The sequence below is a fragment of the Poecilia formosa genome, unplaced genomic scaffold (assembly GCF_000485575.1).
Source record: "Poecilia formosa unplaced genomic scaffold, Poecilia_formosa-5.1.2 Scaffold31, whole genome shotgun sequence".
Lineage (NCBI taxonomy): Eukaryota > Metazoa > Chordata > Actinopteri > Cyprinodontiformes > Poeciliidae > Poecilia > Poecilia formosa.
The window spans coordinates 2,236,139-2,257,094 of record NW_006799970.1 but is presented as its reverse complement, the minus strand read 5'-3'; the positions used below and the strand labels follow the sequence as shown (position 1 = coordinate 2,257,094).

General features: G+C 38.7%; 1 protein-coding gene across 1 annotated transcript; it reads left to right on the top strand.

The window, feature by feature from the left end:
- Window positions 1–271: 271 nt before the first annotated feature.
- Window positions 272–6,111, top strand: calm3a (calmodulin 3a (phosphorylase kinase, delta)). The gene is made up of 6 exons (XM_007549454.2): window positions 272–477; window positions 2,967–2,997; window positions 3,488–3,631; window positions 3,918–4,024; window positions 4,903–5,038; window positions 5,148–6,111. Exons 1-6 carry the CDS (start codon window positions 475–477, stop codon window positions 5,174–5,176), a joined length of 450 nt encoding a protein of 149 aa, XP_007549516.1. The 5' UTR covers window positions 272–474; the 3' UTR covers window positions 5,177–6,111.
- The last annotated feature ends 14,845 nt before the right edge of the window (window positions 6,112–20,956 follow it).

Here is a 20,956-nt window from a genome sequence, read left to right as displayed (position 1 = left end):
AATAATTTCTTGAAAGCATTTGGTTTTTGTTCTGGGAAAATGTCCCTATGCTAGATTTCTTTTAGTATCTTTGCGCACATTGCTTACCTAGAGTGGCAAAGAGTGTAGTGTGGCTTATTAAGTGTTAAATTATAATTAAGATTTAAAAATAAAAAATCAGTATTAAAAGAATACAGCAGTGGGTTATGTAGTTGTAATTCTGGTCAGTTCTGGAGATGTAGAACACCAGGGGAACAGCGGCGGAAGGATACAATTTTTTGTTTTAAAGGAGCCGAAGCACAACGCCGGCGTCGCTGGATTGAGGTTTCCGGGCAACACTAGAGTGCAGGCTATCCATATTTCCGAGACTGTAGACATTTATATTCCATCTGTTTTGATTGTCTTATCAAGGTGACATTCTCTGCGGTAATTTAAAGTAAGAGTCGCAAATCAAACATTTGTCTCCTTCGCAGAGCTTAAAAACTCAACGGAACAATGGTGAGTATCAAGCTAACACTTAGCATGTTAGCAAGGCTTCGCTGGCGTCTCGATGCTAAGGCTTAAGTGGTCGCTGTTGAATTAATTCGTGTTTTAACGTGAATGTTTCGTTTAAGTATTTGCAAAGACCAAAACTCTACTTGACACATAGTTTGTATCGTAATTTTGCAGGACGGCGGGGAAGCCTAGCAAACATATTTACCTAGTGGCGCTTCCTATTATTGGCAGTTCACTTAAATTTATAATCAGCAGCTCAAGTTAGAGAGCTCCCTTTAATTTTCTGTTATCCACAGTGGAGCGCAGGTTTCAGAAATTGTTACGGAAACGATTTAAAATGCGACACCAAGCAAACATCCAGGTGGTTGTAGTCTGCATGCATAAAGGTTGGCAGCATGTTTATTTTTTTTTAACCCGTCAGTGGGCGTGGTTGCAGCGTCTTTGAGTGGTTTTGCAGTGTAATAATAGTCGAAATCCGTAGACTCGTATTGTTTATTTAACAAGAACGCCTTCGGCGTTCGGGTTAGATGGCATGCTAACAACCATTTTGTCATTTCACGTTAGCTATTAATGCAGCTCTTCCTGCAAAGCGCATCAGCAGGATGGTTTAAATGCAGCTTGACATGCGCAACAAGCAGATGGGGGTTTTATGATATCTGATGACTGCAATTACATAACAATACGCCTTGCAGGTAGTAGCTGACTGCACGCGATTAGCTACAGTTGTGTCCACATTTCAGTCTTCCAGCTATGGCAGCACCACCATGTCACCATTCTTCTCGGTTACGTATTGCGCCACAACGTTGAACCGCATTCTGCTTCTGCTGAATGATCCTCTTTGCCACCCCTCCTCTCGCGTCGCCGCCCCCCCCGCATTGAACCAAAACATGCTTGGTGCAGCAGCCGCAGTGCATCCTCCAAATCGGGAACTAACTAGTTTTGAACGGCCCAGTTAAGGAACACAAATGACTCCCTGCCTCTTTCCCGTCCCTGTGTGTTTCACTGTTGGACTTCTCTCATACTGTTGCCAAGAAAGAAAGAAAAGAAGAAAAAAAACAAAACAACGTGCAACATGTCAATTTTGTGCGCTATCATCCTGTGTCACATACTGGCATATCATGCTACAGTCTTAACCAAACTACAGTTTGTGTTTTCACTATGGGGATTTATACTTGTCGGCTTATAATTTGACAGTTTTACCATCATTTCACAGCTGCTGTGCTGACTACATTTCTTACAGCAAATGTGTGTGTGTGTGTGTGTCTGTATATACACACACACACACACTTCTATTCTCGACAGTGTGGATAGTCTTGCTCTCCTTCGCTTACCCTCCCACCCCCCATTTCATCTAACATGGTGACTCATTGATTTTGATTCGAAGAACACATGGCGTTACCAACACCTCAGGCTCTAGAAATGTTGGCTTTAATCTTTTTTAGTTTTGAAAAAGGACAACAACAAAAAAGAAATCTGCAAAGTTGCGCTATCTACATTTTGGAGGGACAGGCACAAAATGCAAACCATCTATCCGAGTTGAGTTTTGTGCCAACATACAGTTATGAGCCCATCTTCATCACCTAATACAGTTTATTCAGCCTCGCAGACTTCCTCAGGCTGCATAAATATTCAAAGCAGCATTCAAAGCACGGCCAAACGATCCGTCCTTGAGGTTGTTGGGTCTCTGCGGCCTGAACTTAATATTTGCCCGGTAAAGAATATTACAAAGAGATGGTTAGCTGCTGTGATATTCAGTGTGCTACATAGGCGACCCTGTTCGTGTCTCACTAATTATAGCAGGCATGTGTATTTCGGGCTGTGGAGAATTTATACCCGTCCCTCATCACACTTTCTCAGCCTGAAGTGAGCACATCGCCTGACTTAGATAGGCCTCTTCAGAGTTTACAAGCAGGGGAGAATGATGTCTTGGATAAGTGTTAGTTCTGGTGCGAGAATAAGTACAGCACATGGAGAGATTACTTTCACACCGTTTGGAAATGCATTGTCTGACCTTCCAGAGCAGAGTCGCTTTTGCTTTTCAAATCACTTGTTGAAAGATCATTTGTATACAAAAATGCACAAAGTTTCAGATTTGGCAGGGTGGACCTTTAAAAAAAAAAGTAAACTCTTTAAAATATGATAGATTTTGCTGTAGAAAATTTATTTTAGGTTATAAGTAGTGGTTCAGCTGTTGCAGAATAGATCTTTTGCACACTTTGAGCTTTTTTTATTCTATTTTTTACTGAGTGTATAGGTAGGGATATGATCCTTAAAGAGGCATTTTATTCAGTCTTTTTTCTTGTCGTCTTTATCACCTTGTCTAAATTTGTGTCCTTGAACATCTGTGCAAGCAAACGCATTTAATTTGCATTAAATTTGAATCTTGTAACTTGCACGTTCAATACATTCTACACTGAGCAGAAATGTGAAAAGTGCTTCTTTTCTAGTAGGTCTGCCTGTGCTTCACTCCTGTTTTGTGCTTTTGTTTACAGGCTGATCAGCTGACAGAGGAGCAGATTGCTGGTGAGCGCATACCTCAGCCATGTTTGGCCTGCTTTATCTTTAGAAGCACCTTAATTCGTCACTAAATGTGAAAAACCAGCAAAGGTTGCATTTTAGAAATGGGTTCATTCTGTCACTACAAGTATGGTTAAGATCTTGTGAATGTAATAACCAGCGGATGTTGTTCTGAAGATTATGTGGGCGAACCTTTAAGCTTTTGGGTTTTGAAAGACAAAACTTTTTGAGGAAATATATGCTTATTAGAACATTATTTTTACTTTTTACTTTTACAGTTTTTTTTTTCCAATAGTGCATGTTCTGAAGAAGGTCATATTCTATTATTGGCCATGATTAGTAAAGTTTTCAAAAAGTTCTAGTTCTTCTTTGTATTGCATGTCTTTGCAGATGTGTTGTTAATGCTCCACATAGTTTAATTATTGACCATTATTAAGACTTTGTGTTAAATAAAGTCTGAAGCCAACTGGGGGCCACTGTTTCTGTTAATGTGCAGAGTTCAAAGAGGCATTCTCACTGTTTGACAAGGATGGCGACGGTACGATCACCACCAAGGAGCTCGGCACGGTGATGCGCTCTCTGGGACAGAATCCCACCGAAGCTGAACTGCAAGATATGATCAATGAGGTGGATGCTGACGGTAAAGAAACCAAATAAAATTTCTCAACCATATCGGTCCTATAAAACAAAGATCCGTGTGCAGTCATAAGACTCGACACTCGTGTCTGATTTGTCTTTATGTTCTAGACATGAAAGTGTTCAGTAGTCACTGCAGATGTTTGTCCACCCCAGCCTTGAGACAATTCCACGTATTTTATACTATTGCTAATATTAAACAGTTATTTTGTTCTTGGTTGTGATGGTGTTCAGTAACAGTTGCCCTGTTAGCCAAATTAATGCTAACTTGTTTCTCTTTAACATTGTAGGAAATGGAACGATTGACTTTCCCGAGTTCCTGACTATGATGGCCAGAAAAATGAAAGATACAGATAGTGAGGAGGAAATCAGGGAAGCCTTTAGGGTATTTGACAAGGTACAGCATTAAATTAATCAGCAGTCCCAAGCAAAACTGGACAATGTTTTTATCTTGATACTGTAACAACGACAAGAAAAGCACATTCAAAACTATTCCTAATTGGAAAAATGTCTGAGTTTTGTGTTGTCCTAAAATAAGACATTTTACCCAAATTATTCTACATGATGATTTTTTTTTTGTATTGAAGTGTAATTTATTTGTTAAACACATTAAAAAGATATTTGTTTTTAGTCGTAGTTAAACTTTCTAGAGACGTTTTAAGCAAAGATGCAGGAGAAATATTTTAACATCTTGGTTTTAAATTGTCTTTGGGTAAAGTAACTAATAATGAATATTAAACTGGGCTCCGTTTTTACTTTTTTGAACTAGCCTACGGAAACAAAGAAACTAGGAGACCACTGATAAATCATGTTCCTTATTTTTGGATGATCGGTCAGTTCTTGTCCATTGACATTTTCTGCCCCCACAAAGGTCTGAAAAACGGCCACTGTCCTCTTTTGCTCCACTGTGAGACGAATCCACCCACCAGATCACGTCTGCTGTCAACAACGGTCGCCCCGCTGTCACTGGCTATGTCTAGCAACTTCTCAGACCAAAATATTTATGAAAGCAGGTCAACATTTTTCTGGATATCGGTGATCGGCCTGAAAACCTGGTCATTTCCTCGTCTGTCAGGGTTTTGTATTAAACACCGAATTACCAGTTTGTTGGATAATTGATAAAAAGGACTGGTATTTTTCCTAAAATGGAAGTCCTTCACCAGGCTAGTCTATTTTCCCATGGAAGAGCCAAACCACAGAGAAGAAATTATGAATATTACAAGACATCATATGTGTGTCCTACCTTCCCAAAATAAGATTTTGTCTTATTTGCAGGACGGTAACGGCTACATCAGCGCGGCGGAGCTACGGCACGTCATGACCAACCTGGGTGAAAAGCTCACAGACGAGGAAGTGGATGAGATGATCCGCGAGGCTGATATCGATGGTGATGGCCAGGTCAACTATGAGGGTGAGTTGTCTTTACTACCAACCCATAAAATAAAACCCTTTTTTTTTTTAAAGAAATATTTCTAAACATGTATATCTAAAAAAATGTCGCACTGTCTTCTTCCATCCAGAGTTTGTCCAGATGATGACCGCCAAGTGAAGAGAGCGCTGAAATTTCTCTCAATGTTGCTCGTCCCACTAAGATTACCGTCGTCTAAGAAACTTAAAAAGCAGGAACAGTTATCAAATGTCGAACAACCACCCCCTTCAAAAACCACTCGCCTGTAGGAATTTTCTCAATGTGTGCTTCAAAACAACCAAATAATACTTCGAAGGTATCTGTTTAAAAAAAAAAGAAAAGCAAACAAACAAACAAACAAACAAAAAAAAAACACCAACAGAATAATCCCTAAAGAAGTTAAAGGACCAAGCTTTAAGAGGGCCAAAGTCCTCCAACTTCAGACCAAGAATCTGCTGAGTCACCCAGCTGGTGATTAATTTAGAGGAAAGAGCAACACAGAACTGGTAGAAGGATAGAACTTAAGGCTATAATCTGTACAGGGACGTTGGCTTTTTAATTCTTTCCAGATAGTCTTCAACAAGGGAAAACTGTCTTGCACCTGTGTTAACTCTTTAAAAGAAAAAAACACCAAAAAAAACAAACAAAAAAAAACAACCACCATGAATCGAGTACTCTTCTTGCATGCACCCTTTTTGTGGCCGTCTCTTGTGACAACAAGGAGGCTCTGAACCCATCAGAGGTAGTGGTCAGTTTGTGTACACACTGGAGGTATATACATGAACATATAGCTATATATCTGTACAATTTGTCTCACTATTGATTATTGCAAGAGCAGTTAGTTGAGATGTAGGGTGTTTGTGCTCAGCTGGAGGCGAGCGGCTCGGGAGTTCAGGAACGGAAGAAGAACTTGAGACGTAAAGGTTTTCTTTTTTTTTTTTTTCCTGGTGGGATATGATGTTGTGGTGTTTTGAGCCGTAGGCTTTACGCCGCCTGCGGCACAGATCGGAAACAGGCGCGCTCTTTGCTGTTTCAGAATGACTATCGTAGGGGGAAGAAAACGACAAAAAAATAAACACTGTAATAACTGCAGTTGATACATTTGTTCCGCAAATGGATATGAAAAAAAATATATATATATATATTGATGTGATGCTTTTTAAATGTTACGTTAATGTATTGACAACAAACTTTGGTTACGAAATATATCTATATATTAGTGTATCGTAAAGTTTGCATTGCCTATTGTTCTAGTACAAAGATCTGTGACATGTTTCCTCTTCGGATTTAAAATGTGCCATAATACTCTTTAAATGCATCTCAACCTTGCAAGGCTCGTAGTTCATCAGAATATTATAAATCAACCTATAACAATGTAAAACCTTTCCATGCAGTCGCACTTTGGTATCAACCATGTGGATGTTTAAAAAAAAAAAGAAAAAAAAATGTTCTAAAAGAAGCAAAACAAACCAAATGTCACTGTTGCTGCTGCTGCTATAATAATGCGTATGTTTCACTCATTTATTGTATTTGTGTCAACTCTTCAATTTGTAGTCCAGTGAGCAAACTCCAGTCTGCTTGTTGTTCTAATGCACCGAAATTCATATATTGTTCTCACAAATAATCCTTACGGTTGGGCTGCTGTATCTAATTTGGACTGTTGGATGGGGCAGGAAAATGCTTCCGTAGCGAAGACGTGCAGGATTTGGTTTAAAGCGTTTTCAAAGCGGGTGGATTCAGAGCGATTTGGTTAGAATAAATGATTGAAAAGGATTTTTGCGCGGGGCGAGTTTTAAATGCAGCTTTGAGATGCTTTTTGAGACACGTTTGGAATAAAAATGTTTTAATGGACTAAAAGCTGAAGGTATCTCACAAATGTAAAAAATGTGATATATTTTCCATAAACCAATAAATTAAGCTTTACTTCATCCACACGTGTTTGGTAACCTTAATTTAAAATGATTTGCATGGGTTCAATGTACTCTATGCTTATTGACACAATTTTTGAATTGTGCAAAGAGCCTTAAAATAAATCTGGCTCTTATTTCAGCTGAGTAATCGGATCCTTAAAGCTAAAAATGTTTTAAAAGATTGAGGTTTGATTAGGAGTCATAGTCATGTTTAACAAGTCAATTGGCCAACATGAGATGATTAAAGTGATGCAAAACTTGCCGGCACTTGAATTGCCTTGTTGCTGAAAATGTGCTATCTAAATAAAATTCTCTTACCTTGAGATTTCACTATTTTTATTACTTTGTGTGGGCCGTAAAAATAGAATACAAAGTGTCAATTGAACCACAATGGCTTCAGTTCATAAATTTAAATGGGTCTTTAGAGACATGAAAAGGAAGTAGGAAGGGATTAAACTGCACAAAATGACCCTGACAGGAAATTGGCTCCTTGCTTAAATTTGCCCATATTTACAGCTGATGCAATAAATCAAAAACTTGTAATAATTTGAGCTGTTAATGGAGCTGGATGAGGATCAAAGAGGGATGATATAGAAAGTAAAAATGAAAAATTTCCAAAGCTCAAATGTAAGACAAAAAAAAAAAACTTGCACCTTTACCAGGTTGTATAAAGTTGGCCTGTTTGCAGCTCTGAGATGCGTCTCTGGCTGTTCTGTAGCAGAGCTCTAATCCAGACAGCCTCAGACTGGGTCAGGGCAGGCCGGGTCGCTGCAGCCCTTCACTAGAGAAACTCGGGCTCAGGCTATTTTTAGTGGCTCAAGAGATTGCTACGGGAGCGTGTAGTAATCCAGGTCAGCAGGGGTCACGACCTCTCACACACGGTCCTAAGGCTGCTGTGTCGGTGAGCCAATGGCCGGTGGTTTTTATCTGGAGCAGCTGCTTCTGATTGGATGGGAGCCCGCATGCTAATTTAGTGCTTAATCCGATAAGTTGAATGATTTATTAAATTGGATCCAGCCTTGCGAGACAACAGCATTACCAGCAGGTGTGATCATCCGGCTCCAGTAATGGCAGACTGGAGCGAGGAACAATGCCAGCACTAACGACTTAAGCAATCGAAATAAAAGCAAGGCTTTAAATACCTTTGACTGCGACAAGAGTAGAAACGTATACTTGATTTGTAAAAAACAACAAAAAAACCTGCTGCTTTAGGAAAAAAATTAAAGATTTGAACATCCTCTTCTTGGATCCCACTTCATGTTTAATCCCTTCAGATTAAATTCAACATAACCGTAATTTTAACCTTTAGCACTTTCAACAGCACAAAACAACAAAAGTACAAACTCACATATTGGTTTAATTTGTTGTTTTCCGTTCCTCCAGAGGCTGACGGATGTTAAAGCGGACACATTAAAGTTTTTTTTTTCCAGAAAACGTTTTGGGGTTTTATGAGACGTTTTCGAACAAGCCCTCATGTCTGTGGCTAACCGCTGATATTTTTAATGATTTCCCATTGTCTAAGCCCTCTGGGTTTTTCCCCCCTCAGAGACAATATGCCATGACTTTCTGAGAACAAGAACCTCTCTGAATCAACATCAGGAAACTAGCTGCGATCGGGTACCAGCCCTACTTCTGCTGATGACATGATTGTTTTTGAACGGAGCCGACCACAGTTTTCTGGTTTTAAAGTAAAACTGCAGGCACTTGTCATAACAGGGCAACTTTTTATTTTATTTTATTTTTTTAAGTTTGTTCAATTGTTTTCAGTGTGTGACAGATCTGAAACTACAGACTGAGCAGGACACTTTCACTACACAGCCACACTTTCGTAACATGTCAATAACTTTAACATTGTTTTGCAGTTGGTTAGCACTGTTGCCTTGGAGGAAGAAGGGCAAGAGTTTGAATCCCAGCTTTTTCTCCATGATGTCTGCATGTTCTCCACTTGCATGCATGGGTTTGACCCCAGGTACTGCAGCTTCCTCCCACGTCCAAAACTAATTTTTAAATTGCTGTGAGGAGTAAGAGTAGTTCTTTGTCCAGTGTGTCTCTGTCTAAAACTCATCATTAGTGACACGTTTACCTTTTTTTTTCTCCTTCTGTAGAATTACAAAATAGTCTAGATTAATCTTACTCTTAGAATGTAAAATAACTCAAACCATACAGTTTTCAGAAATGGGAGTTATTGTCTCCTACACACTCTAGTTTTTAAACTCTACATGTAAGCATTATGCAGCTTTATTGTGGTCCACTATTGAAGACACTTTCTTTAAAGTGTTTTTGACAGATGACATGAACATCTTTTGCAATTTTAAAGCTAAAAAAAAAAAGTTTGGAGACAATGAGGTATGAACATGCGTCACAGAAAACAGCCAAATACATTAGGATGCTGCAAGTAATATTGCTTTAATTCAGTGATTATACCTCTACCCATCTTAAAACTGCTTTTCCCACTGTTTTATTTTTGCAATTTTATTTTTACTTTCACCTCTAAAGAAGTTTAATTGTTTCTGGAAGACAAACATTTTAAAAATGATAAGCAGTTAACAGGATATGACTGATTTGATGGAAATCAATAACCAAGCACCGACTCATTGATGAGCCGTGAAGGTGATGAAGTGAAGAAATTAGAAATATCACAGGAGGGTTAACACAAGATGGCGCTGTTTTACCGCGTTTAACTGAATTGAAACTTCCCTGCTTCGGTTGAATGCAAAAATAAATGCATTTAAAACAGGAAGTTGATCAGACACCAAAAAGTAAAAATAGTCACACACAGACACAAACAAAACATTTCTAAAGCTTGCAATAATTTATGAAACAGATAAGCACTCGGCTGGATGTGTGTTAGAGACTGAGTGTTTAAATGCGCCGCACCCTCTACACACATTTTTGTGTACATTTGCAATGTAACTTAATCGCCCCCCTTTGTTTTAGAAAAACAAAACAATTTTTCTTCTTATTCCTGCAGAAAGGCTTTGCGTAATAATATGGAAATTACAACATTTAGGGTCAACTCCAAGATCAGATTTTGATTTTAGGAATTACAGGCTTGTTTTTATTAGTCTTACTTCTTTCAAGGGCTTAATGTATAAGTAAAAAAAAAAAAACACTTTTGCTTTCACACTTTTTATCTGTTGAGTTTCCAAATGTAAATTAGAACATCTACTTAAACTCAGAATATTTGGGCTTGAAAAGTAAGTCATGCTTCTCAGTTAGAAACCTACTGATGAAAGACATGCACATGAGATTTTTCTGTCGCGTCGTCTTTCTCCAGTTTTACAGCCAGTCCAGTTCCAGTGTTTTAATGGCAAGTTCTCCCCCTTTCTCCCATCACAGCAGTCGGTTTACGCTCCTCATGGGAGTTGCGAGAGAAGCAGCCGTTCATGTTCTGGAAGGAAACCAGAACATGTGAAGAAAACCCATTCTAGAAGGTTTTCTTCTAGAATACCATCTGCACCATTCAACAGAATGTAGTTCATGCACGACAGAATGACAATATTACAACTAACTATAACAAATACATTTAAAAATTATGATTTGGTTTGTGAGTTTGACAATTGCTTGTAAAAAAAAAAAAAAAATTCTTCTTGTAAAAATTTTCACATCCTTTAAACTGAAGCTGCAACTGAAAACTTTAATGTCTTTCCTTGGGTTTTTTGGTAATAGACCAACACAAAAAAAGTGCATAAATGTTTTGTTGTGTATTTTTCACAAATAAAATTGTGAAGTCTGACATGCGTATGTCTAAACACCCCCCTTTTATTCTGATACTCCTAGAGCAACAACTTGAATTCAGAAATCGCCTAAGAAGTAAAGAGAGACCAGTTGTGTTTAATCTTAGCATAAATCCAGCTGTTCTGTGAGGATTTTATAGATTTGTTAGAGAAAACCAGTTTATGTTGTAGGTCACCAAATTGAAATTAGTTGTAGACTGCTGAGAAAATCGTTACTTACCCTGAAAAGGTTTGTTCTGTGAACTTCAATAAATAAAATAACAGAATTGTTTTGGGAGAAAGATTACCAGAAGGACACTTCTCGGATTACAAACCACAATGCGGTCGTTACAGGTAACAGGGCTGGCGCCAGGGTCATACATGCTGAATTTCCTGAAAACATGATAAAACAGGTTGAACTGATGAAACAAAGCTGTGATTCACAAATCCTCCTGCAGACTGTTCTGATCTATTAAACATTTCCAACAGAATCTTGTCTTTCTTATAAATAACTACTGTGTCAATTTTATTTTCTTTGTCATACCAGACAACAAAATTATTTCTATCATACAGTTTCTTTTAAACTCTTTAGTACAAAGGTACAGCGTACATCACAAACTTCAATCTCAGAATAACAACCATTTGCTATCCTGTAGTGTTACCTCATAAACAATATAAAATTTACATAAACATGATCACATAAAGTCAGAAATATGGCTTGCCAGATTTGACTCGGGTAACGTTTTAAAGTTTTAAATCGTCTAAAGTGCCTTCCAACAACATTCAGAAACGTTTTATCTTCACATCTTACAGTAGCTTAAGCTTACATAAAAACTAATCATCACTTTCTATACCAGTGTAAGGTGCACTTGATTCAGCTAAAAAGCACCGCCGTTTTCCCGATTGGTGCCAAATAGTCTGGTTTTATAACAAACAGCAATAAACCACCAAATAACTCTATATTCTACTACTAAGTTAAGAACCGTGTGCACTTTACTAACCTAAAACTGGAATGAAACAAAGCTGTATTTTACAAATCCTCCTGAAGCCGGATGTCACGTTAAGCTAACAGGTTCTGGAGCGATTACACAGTCTTACACTGCCTCCTACTGGTAGCTTCCTGCTACTACAATGAAAATAATTCCATTACATCCCGAATTCTGATACTCGAGAGATTCTTGAGGTTTAAAAACACCTCATCTACCAATAGAAAAATAAATGAGAGAAAATTAGCCATTATTAATTGTATTTTTGTGCATGTCACAAAGTTGCTTAGACGAGATCTAAAGGCATATGAATATATAGTGACACTTTATTTGACGGGATGTGCATCAGACTGACATGATACTGCCATGATCATGAAGGAGTCTTTATGAATATCTATGACTGTTGTCATGAAGTGTCATTCGGTAAATAATGACACTTTTAATGCAAAGTTGCTCTAAAAATTGCCTTCAAAGTCCATTAAAAGTGGCAACACAGGTGTCGTGTCATGTTTATATCAGTGTCATGTCAGTCTTTTGCACACCCCGTCAAATAAAGTGTTACCAAATATATTTGGGAGGAACCAAAAGAAGAAGAAGAAGAAAAGACAGTCCTCATGTGATTATGTGCATGACACTGGTATCACAGACGTGTGTAAGCAATTAAATGACACTGTTTAAGTCTCAGTTCACCAAAATGAAATTAGTTGGACATTGCTGAGAAAGTTGCTACTTAGCCTGAAGTGGTTTCTTCTCCTAACATCTTGCAATCATTAAAACAATAGAATGCATTTGGTAGAAAGAATGGCCAAAAGGACACTTCTCGTATTACAAATAACAAAAGCCATTCTTATCGTTTTACTTTGCTACATCATCATACATGAATTCAATTTGCATTCAAAGTACTTGAAATGAGGATCTGAAATTATTTTTCCAGTTTCTCTATGTGTGAAATGACAAAACAATTTCGCATTCTGTTCCACTTTCTTATTCTCGATCTTTCAGTATTTTTTTATTTTAATGCTCCAATGTGCCTGTAATTTCCTTTGTCTGGTTTGTGTGCTTGTGCAAAAAAAAACAATCCAGTTTAGCCTTTCAGACGATTTAGATTAGACCACGCAATCCAAAAATACCCCCAAAAATGTTACATTGAACCAGGGTTTAATTAAATATCAGAACTTTTTGCAGCTCTAATGGTTGACAAGGCCTTGGCGTGTGTCATGTTGGGTGAGCCACAAAAATCAGATGATGGGACAACCAGCATTTCCACAGCTCCTTTGGAAATGTAGCCCTTTATCTTTGGAAAAAGCAACTTAGTTATGAGTAAAATATAGTAGAGGAGAAAAGAAAGCTTGAGTTGCTTTTACGAAAACAGAAGCAAAGAAAATCTTCTTAAATATAACAATTAAGACACTGCACTAACGGAGAAAAGAAGAAGAGAGCGCGTCGTGGCCGTCCTCATCATCTCCTCCACCGCAGGAAGTCTGAGTCAGGCGGCCGCGTCTGCCGCCATGACTCAGGACGAATGATGAGTTTCATTTGAATGTTTTCCTTTTAATAAATAAAATCATAATTCGATAAACTGCCTTTTGTATTTCTTCAGATTTTCTTCGTCTGACAATAAGATGTGTTTAAATATCTGAAATGTTTGAGCCAAATAAAATTAAAAGATCCTAAAACAAAACAAAAAAAAGGGAAGACATCTGTAAATGGGAAAATACTTCACTCATGTCTAACATCGTCATGGCAACATGGTTTATAAATGGCATGTTTTGTTTTTTTTCTACACCATTTTCTGCTTCCTGTCTGCAGGTGACACTTCGGAGTATTTCCAGTAGTGGCTTAGTGCAAACATTTGACGTTATCTGTTGCCCACATGCGCCTGCTTTAGTAACTTTATCTGGAATATAAACTTGTAAAACTTGCAACGATACAAACCCTGAGATCCAAACAGATCCCCACATCCAAACTGCTTCCAGTTTCAAAGCAGTATCACCAAACATCATCCCTGAGCTTTGCTCAGACCCTCAAAAACATGGGATGAGCAGGTGAACTTCCTGCACTTCCCACGCTGCTGGAAACGGTCTCTGCTGTATCTTCACAATCTGGTTTCCTCTAATAGCAACAGATCAGACAGAGAACAAGCCACAGACTGACATTTCTCTCCAGGCTCACAGCCATATCCCTTTCATAGTGTGGTTTATGATGTGGTTCCCATATATTTCTGTTTTGGGGGGTCAGCGAAAGTAATATGGGATTCGCTTTAGTTTCTTTGTTTTCCCTTCCTGGAACTCACAGTTCACAGATCGTCGTGCCTATAATGGCTTCAGTATGTTTGAAACGATATGCATCCTTTCTGTTTGTTGTCTGACCACATTTACCGACTAAACATTTTATCGCACGTTCTCACAAAGGTCACTTTCTCAATGCTTCTCAAGCGGCAGGGATGCGCTGTCATTGGCCAACAGTTTTCCCGGCAATATCAACCGCAAAAAAGTTACTACAAGAACTCGCTGGTTAAAATGTTTTATTTTTTTTTTTTTAAACCTTATTTTGGTTGGTTAAAAGCACTATTTTTTTTTATCTTGTATCTCATGGAAATGAGTTAATAACCACCTAGAAGTATAACTTGCACAAATATTAAGTTCAAATACAGTTCTTTGCAGAAATATTGAAATGCCTTGATATTTGTCACACGCCCACAAACTTCAAAATGTTTTTGTTGTTTTTTTGTGGCCGATCAAACACATAAGAAATTGTGATTTTTATTTATTTTTTTCTCTTTTCAACCTCCGACATCGCACGATGAAATCTGGTGAAACCAGCTGCCTTCATCTGATTTTGACCGTCATCATCATCCGTCTTCCTTTGTTTAGTTTAATCTCAGTATGAATCCGCCCATTCTGTGAAGCCCTCTGAGGTCTGTTAGGGAGAGCACTGGCGAACAGACGGCGTCATGAAAACCGAGAAACACGGCAGGCAGACACATCCAAGATAAAGTTGTGGAGAAGTTGAAAGTGGAGGATTAATCAGAGGAGCAGCCAAGAGGCACACAGCAACAGAAGCTGCAAAGATTCACAGCTGGAGTGGATGAACGTGTGGACAACCTAATATTTACTTATATTGACTCTATTGATCTGGGCAAAGTCACGAGAACCCCAGTTTCAAATGTGCAACAATTTCTGAAGAAGAAGAAGAAGAAGAAGCTCTGAGCAGATGAGACCAAATTTTCTTCTTTTTTTTTTTTTGGCCTCCATGCTAAGTGCCATAGTAAACTACCTCTACGCCCCACACTGTGCACACCACTTGTCACGGCAAGTTCTTGATCTCCGACTCCTTTTTCTTATCAATACTGAACTTATATTTGCAACTTGCGACTGAAACGTGATGCTAGTTCAATCTTGTATTTCCATGAAACTCTAAAATGTCTTTTCGAGACTCTTCCCCCAAGAATTAGGCCGCTGTGCGATATGGCTCTCCAAATTTGATCAGAAAGACGTTATTGGTCTCACTCATCATTCACCGAGGCATCTCGGTCGTTTTTTATTTTATTTTTTTTTTTAGTCTCTAATATCGCATTAAGAAGATGCAGAGAAGCCGGTGGTCAGACTTAATAGAAAAATGGATGGAGCTAAATGCAGGAAAGACCTGGAAGGAAACCTTTTAGAAGCTGAGAGTTACTTAAAAGCTGGGTTGCAGGCTCTCCTTCCTGCAGAACCCAAACTTACAACCAGAGCTACAAAGGAATGGTTTGTAATGGTTTTACAGTCATGCTTTGCTTTGTGTTGGTCAACCGTACGAAATCCCACCGCAGCACATTATTGTTCGTGGCTGCTATGTGACAAATGTGAAACATTTCGACGATGAAAAATACTTTTTCACCGAGAGACGACTATTACAGTTCGCTCAATTCTGTAAATACTGTTAGCTGTGTTTGGCATGTTTGTTCTGGCTTTGCTTGCTGGATGTGTCGAGTGTGTGTGTGCGTGTGTGTGTGTGTGAGTGAGAGAGAGAGAGAGAGAGAAAAGGAAGTAGAAAGAGAGAGAAATCTTTTTGTCAGCTGAGGCCTGTTTGGACAAAACGAAAACAAAAGAAGCTTCTGAAAAAAAAACAACTGCATAACTCAGAACAAGAAAAGAAAAAGAAAAAAAAAAACATTTTCAGGATCTATTATGGCTTGAATGACATCAGACGAGGTGAAACAACACAGCTCCGGCTCATTACTGGTAGTTTAGATACCTGCACATTGTCTGCTGGATTCCTCCGGGATTACAAAGGCCTTTCTTGTGTCTTGTGTTGATTTCCACCGCACCATTATTGTGTTTGTGGGTGTGTTTCCACGTGTATGTTCCTGCAGAGGACTTTCCAATGCTGAGATTTGCTATGCTTTATGAATTTTACACCGAATTTCTCAAGTGGGTAAGACGTTTCTGCACTTAGCCATCAATGGACAAGCGTCTACCGTTACCGTCATAAATGCTCTTTGTTTCTCTTTTTATTCCAATAGAAAGTAATTCTGGATCTGTAGTTTTGTTGTTTTTTTATTGTTTGTTTTATTTTTTCTTGCAACTGCACACACTCTAGTCTCAATACTTCTGTTTCCTGACATTGGTTTTATTTATTGGCTGAGCTGATTTCATTAGTTTTCCTGTTCTTGATGTCTTCTAGACAAACAGGTTTTTAGACCGCCTCGTATTCTCATCATTTTGTGTTTTTAGTAAACGCACATTTACTGAAAGATTTAAAATCAGCCAATATAATCATTTAAAGTTGACTCACAAATATTTCCTATGGGAAAATTGCACCATAACAAAATATTTCAATTTTTAGGTCGACTTACAAATGTTCCCCTTGGGAAATTGTAGCATAAAATAAAATATTAAAACTGAAATGAAATAAATAACTTGTGCTTGTTTAAGACGCAGCTTTGGCTACAGCTGAGCTATTTAAGGTCTGTCACTTTTCCAGCCCATTAAATTTTATTTTCTGTCATCCAGTCTTAACAAAAAAAAAACAACAGAAAAACTGTTTTGCCTGGCTAGACGTAAAAACATCAACAAAGAGAGTGGGAGAAAAAAAACACACAAAAAAAGCAATTTTCCAAGAATATTACACATGACTGAAAAGAAATGCATTGTAATTAAATCATTTAGTGTTTAACATTCCTATGCATTATTTGCATTTGATCCTATATACAACCCAGTGGAAACACAAGCAGAAGAAACAACACAGGACGTGCTGGTGGGGGAAACATGCTTATTTGGTTGCATAATAGACAAACTTCTCGGACCACAAGGGCTTTGACCTAGCAAGCAAGCAGTCGTGCAAAACAAACATACATCAAATGCAGACTTTCAGTAAATCCAATTCAATTCTCCACGGATCAATATTCCCCTCAAATTCTCTGCTTCCAATTAAAAACAAAAGACTTGGCGTGTTGCGTAACCCTGGTCCGGACACACAGATGCCACAGCCCAACCGAGTAACTTATGACTTTTAAAGTAATACACGATGCAGAGACTCTTTCCGAAAAATTACCCCCTTTTTGCGTCGTTACATCTTTCCTCCCTCCCCTCCGGTTCTCACTGCTCAGGTTCACAGATGATTTAAGCAACGGATTAAAAGAAGGGGGTTTTGGGGGGGGTGTGGACAGGAGCCCAGTTTGTTCTGACACTAACATAAAAGAGAAAATGATGCACACCAGGCCGAGCGTTTCCATCATGTGACGAGACAGATTAAACTCACGCCGGGTCAGTTTTTCAATCCACTTAAAAGTAACTGTGCGGTTGGTGGCAACTGTATCTAAAAAGCAAGAAATCCGAAAGGCGGAATGGAATCCAAACACCATCCGTCTTGAATGAGATGTTTTATCGGCCTTAGTGTAGTAGGAAAAAAAAAAAAAAGATCAAATGAATCAATACGTTTTTTTTGGATCAAAGACTCCTATGTTTGCTGAAGCCGTTGAAGCTTTTAGCTTATTTACTCAGGTCAAGGTTTGGGAGAAAAAAAGAAAGAAAACCCTGCTTTTTATCTTTTTCACTCATATTATGTTTCACTTTCACAAAAGTACAGAATGTTAGAAAACACCAGGGCCGGTGGGATTTCAGGTTTTGTGGTTGTTAAGTAATTTTCATGCTTTCAGCTGTTCAGTCTTTGCCAAAGGCCAATTCAAACACTGTAGAATATGAAGACATCCATTAAACGTACTTTCCTTACACACCACATTACCATCTCTATATCGATCCATCCTCCTTTTGTTTTTACTCAAAGGCTGATTTACTTTGTAGTACTTTAATCTCTAAAAAATATCTAATTAATAGTTGCCCAGGTTGACAAGTTTTTTTTTTTTCTTCCTGCTTTTCCAATAGTTTTGGTAGAAACATTTTTAATAAGGCTCTTAAACTCAGAGTATGAATTTGGAAGCTTTTTGTTTAAAACATCTTGTTACAAACACACAACATGATTTTGTTTTTGTTTTGTTTTTTTTCCCCAATTAAATCCCTTAAAAATATCAAACGTTTTGACAAAAAAAAAAGTAGTTTACCACCAACATGGTGTTTACCAAAGCATAATTAGCCAAATTTACATCAAATTTACAAAACTTCCGCAATACTTTCCGATGCCACAATGTTTTAGTCAAGATATGATCTGTTCTTCAATGAAGAATGAAAATTTTTAGACATTTCCATAGCTTTGAGCAAGGAACCAGTAAAAAAAAAAAAAGCACAGTTACAAAGGACCTGCCAAATGGACGGGCAGCTGGCCGACTGGTTTGTTGGCTGAAATACTTCTACATCTGTTTCACATTTAGAAAAGCAGATAAAAGCCCACTGGTTCTAGCAAAGTTTATATATATATGAGATATTTTCTCATCCTTTGTTTTTCCCTGCCCTACATATCTAAACCTCAAAAATAATTTATCATATTCCATAACTTAGCCTGTTCAGTGCAGAGTAAGGTCGTTTCCCAGGTTTGTTAAACAGTGCAGTAACTTTGCCATGAATTTCTCTTTGCTGGTGTGGTGATCCTGGGTGCTCGGGTGGTTTTCCTGCTGCTTCTCGCTCCTTCCACCAGGGGCCGCCTGGTGGATGATCTCTGGTGGGCGTGACCAGGGACGCTGGGATCCTCACACCTGTCGGAGATTTTCTCATCTCCGAAGAGGTTTAAGAGTGGAGTCAACCAACACATCGATGCCAGATTGTTAACCAGTAATGGTACTGTAGGCCACCACTAGAGCAGTTTGTGATTCCTCTGAGAACCCTCCAGTGACACCTGTTGTGTTTACTCGTTTCCAGACAACCTCCTCGAGACGTCCTGGGTCACCCCCCGAGGCTTTGAGTTCCTGGCTGCACCTGATCCTCTTACCCCTCGCCGGTTGGTCCGCAGCAGATTGCCCCACCCGAAACGACCCAGGAAATACCAGTATCCACCCCCGCTTACCTACCGCCTGACTGTAAGATCGGTCCCGCTCATTCAGAACCCGGACATCCACAGACCTTTACTCATCACTCATCCTCTCTTCCAGCCCGTTCCTGCTGCCCAGTTCCTTGAACCCTGCTGAAGCTCTATTGTTTTGTTGTTTTTTCATTAAACATCTTTTACTGATACTTGGTTCTCTTGTTTCTGCATGTGGGTCAAAAAGTTACCTCCCATTATGACAGCTGGAGTTTTTCCCTGTTCCTGTTTCTCATAGACATGTCACCTCAGTTTCACCGATGCGGCTTAAAAGCTTTTCACGATGTAAGAGTTTTATACCAGTCGATGTTGACAATTATCGATGTCGATAATTACCGATTAGTTTTTGATTCCAAACTGGTGGTGCGACGTTTCCTGGTTATTTATCTACAGTTTTCACTCCACGCCTTTGTTTGTTTGTAAGCAGTTTCTAGGGACAATGGCCAAACTTGAAACTGCTGCTGTGCAGGTTGCTCAACAGGTTGTTGCTAGGCAACCAAAGAGCGAGCGAGCTAGTTGATACCACAAACCTAGCTTAGCTGGTTGTGAGAGGTTGAGCAGCTAAAGCCTTTTCTTCTGCCTGCGTCTGCGTCTCCCAGAATGCTGTGCGGTTCTGGATAGGAGTTCTGTGAATATTCGTCCCGTCTACTGATGCTGATGACGTTTTTTGGCCACAAAACAAACACCGCTGCCTTTCACGTGTACAAATATTGAATTGTTTTGCTATGCAGCAAGCCTGCCGTACATCACTGTAAAATGTTCAACGTGTCGCAGTCTCCTCTCCTCATTTGGTGTGCTCACAAACAGGCCGACTGCTGTGAGGAGTTTGTGTGCACATGCCAATATTTGTTTTGAGCTTCTGTGTCTGCTGTTTATTTAAAAGTGCCACCTCGGTTTGTTTTAGGGGCGCTGAATCTGTCAGCACTCTGTGTGGCATCCTCATCTGAGAAACCCCTGCAGTAGTTAAAGGTAAATTGGAATAATGCCTGCCAGACAGGGAGAAACAAATAGCGTAACTCTCCAACATAAATCATTCTAACTCTCAATGCGGTTTGAAACGTCGAGAGTTTTTTTTTTTTTTTTGCCCAGTCCCCCTAGTGGCAGCACGTTGCTATTTCACGGCTTTGTCTGTGGAGCAAAAGCAAACAAGGATTAGCTGATTGAATTACATTTGTAGTCAATAATTTGCAAAGTTTCTTTCCTGGTCTGAGATGTTGGAGGGGAGATGTTGGATCAAATGTAAACCAGGTGAGGTAAGACTCATTAAGAACATCTTTTTTTTTTTTTTTTAGTAACTAGAGGAGACACTGTGTGAGGGATTTACCCCTCACACAGGGATTTACCTCCCTAACAGGTGCTGGTTTTTGTACTTCTATATTCTAATTTATCTGGTAAATGTATTTTTTGTTTGTTTGGAGGAAGTAACTGTCTTTATTTAATATTTTGTGTTAATCATTCTCTCTTCTCTTTGAGGTCACCTGGTCATGTGTTGCCATGGAAGCGCACCTTTGAAAAGTTTTAAACATTAGCCCATGAAATTTAGATAAAAATGTATATATTTCAAACATGTTAAAAATGTCAGAACGAATAATATTCATATACAAAAAAAAAAAAAAAAAAAACAACTTTAGGGAGAAGCCAGTGCTTATCACCATGGCCATTTGCATCTAATTTTTGTTCCATGTCCCAATTTCTACACTTTCAAATGTGTGTAGAAAGTGCTATTAAAATTATTCACAGTTTTAAAGCGGCGATGGTGCTATTTATTTTGCAAGCAGTGCCATATTACAGTACAACTGTTCCGTTTTTTTGTGATTAAAAATGATGTGTCAAATGTGACTTTAAAAAGGTTACATG

Bases quoted from the DNA above. Each gene is read 5' to 3' on its own strand.
- calm3a (XM_007549454.2), top strand. The intron at 3,632-3,917 runs GTAAAGAAACCA...TTAACATTGTAG, and splicing joins CAATGAGGTGGATGCTGACG to GAAATGGAACGATTGACTTT. The intron at 4,025-4,902 runs GTACAGCATTAA...TCTTATTTGCAG, and splicing joins CCTTTAGGGTATTTGACAAG to GACGGTAACGGCTACATCAG.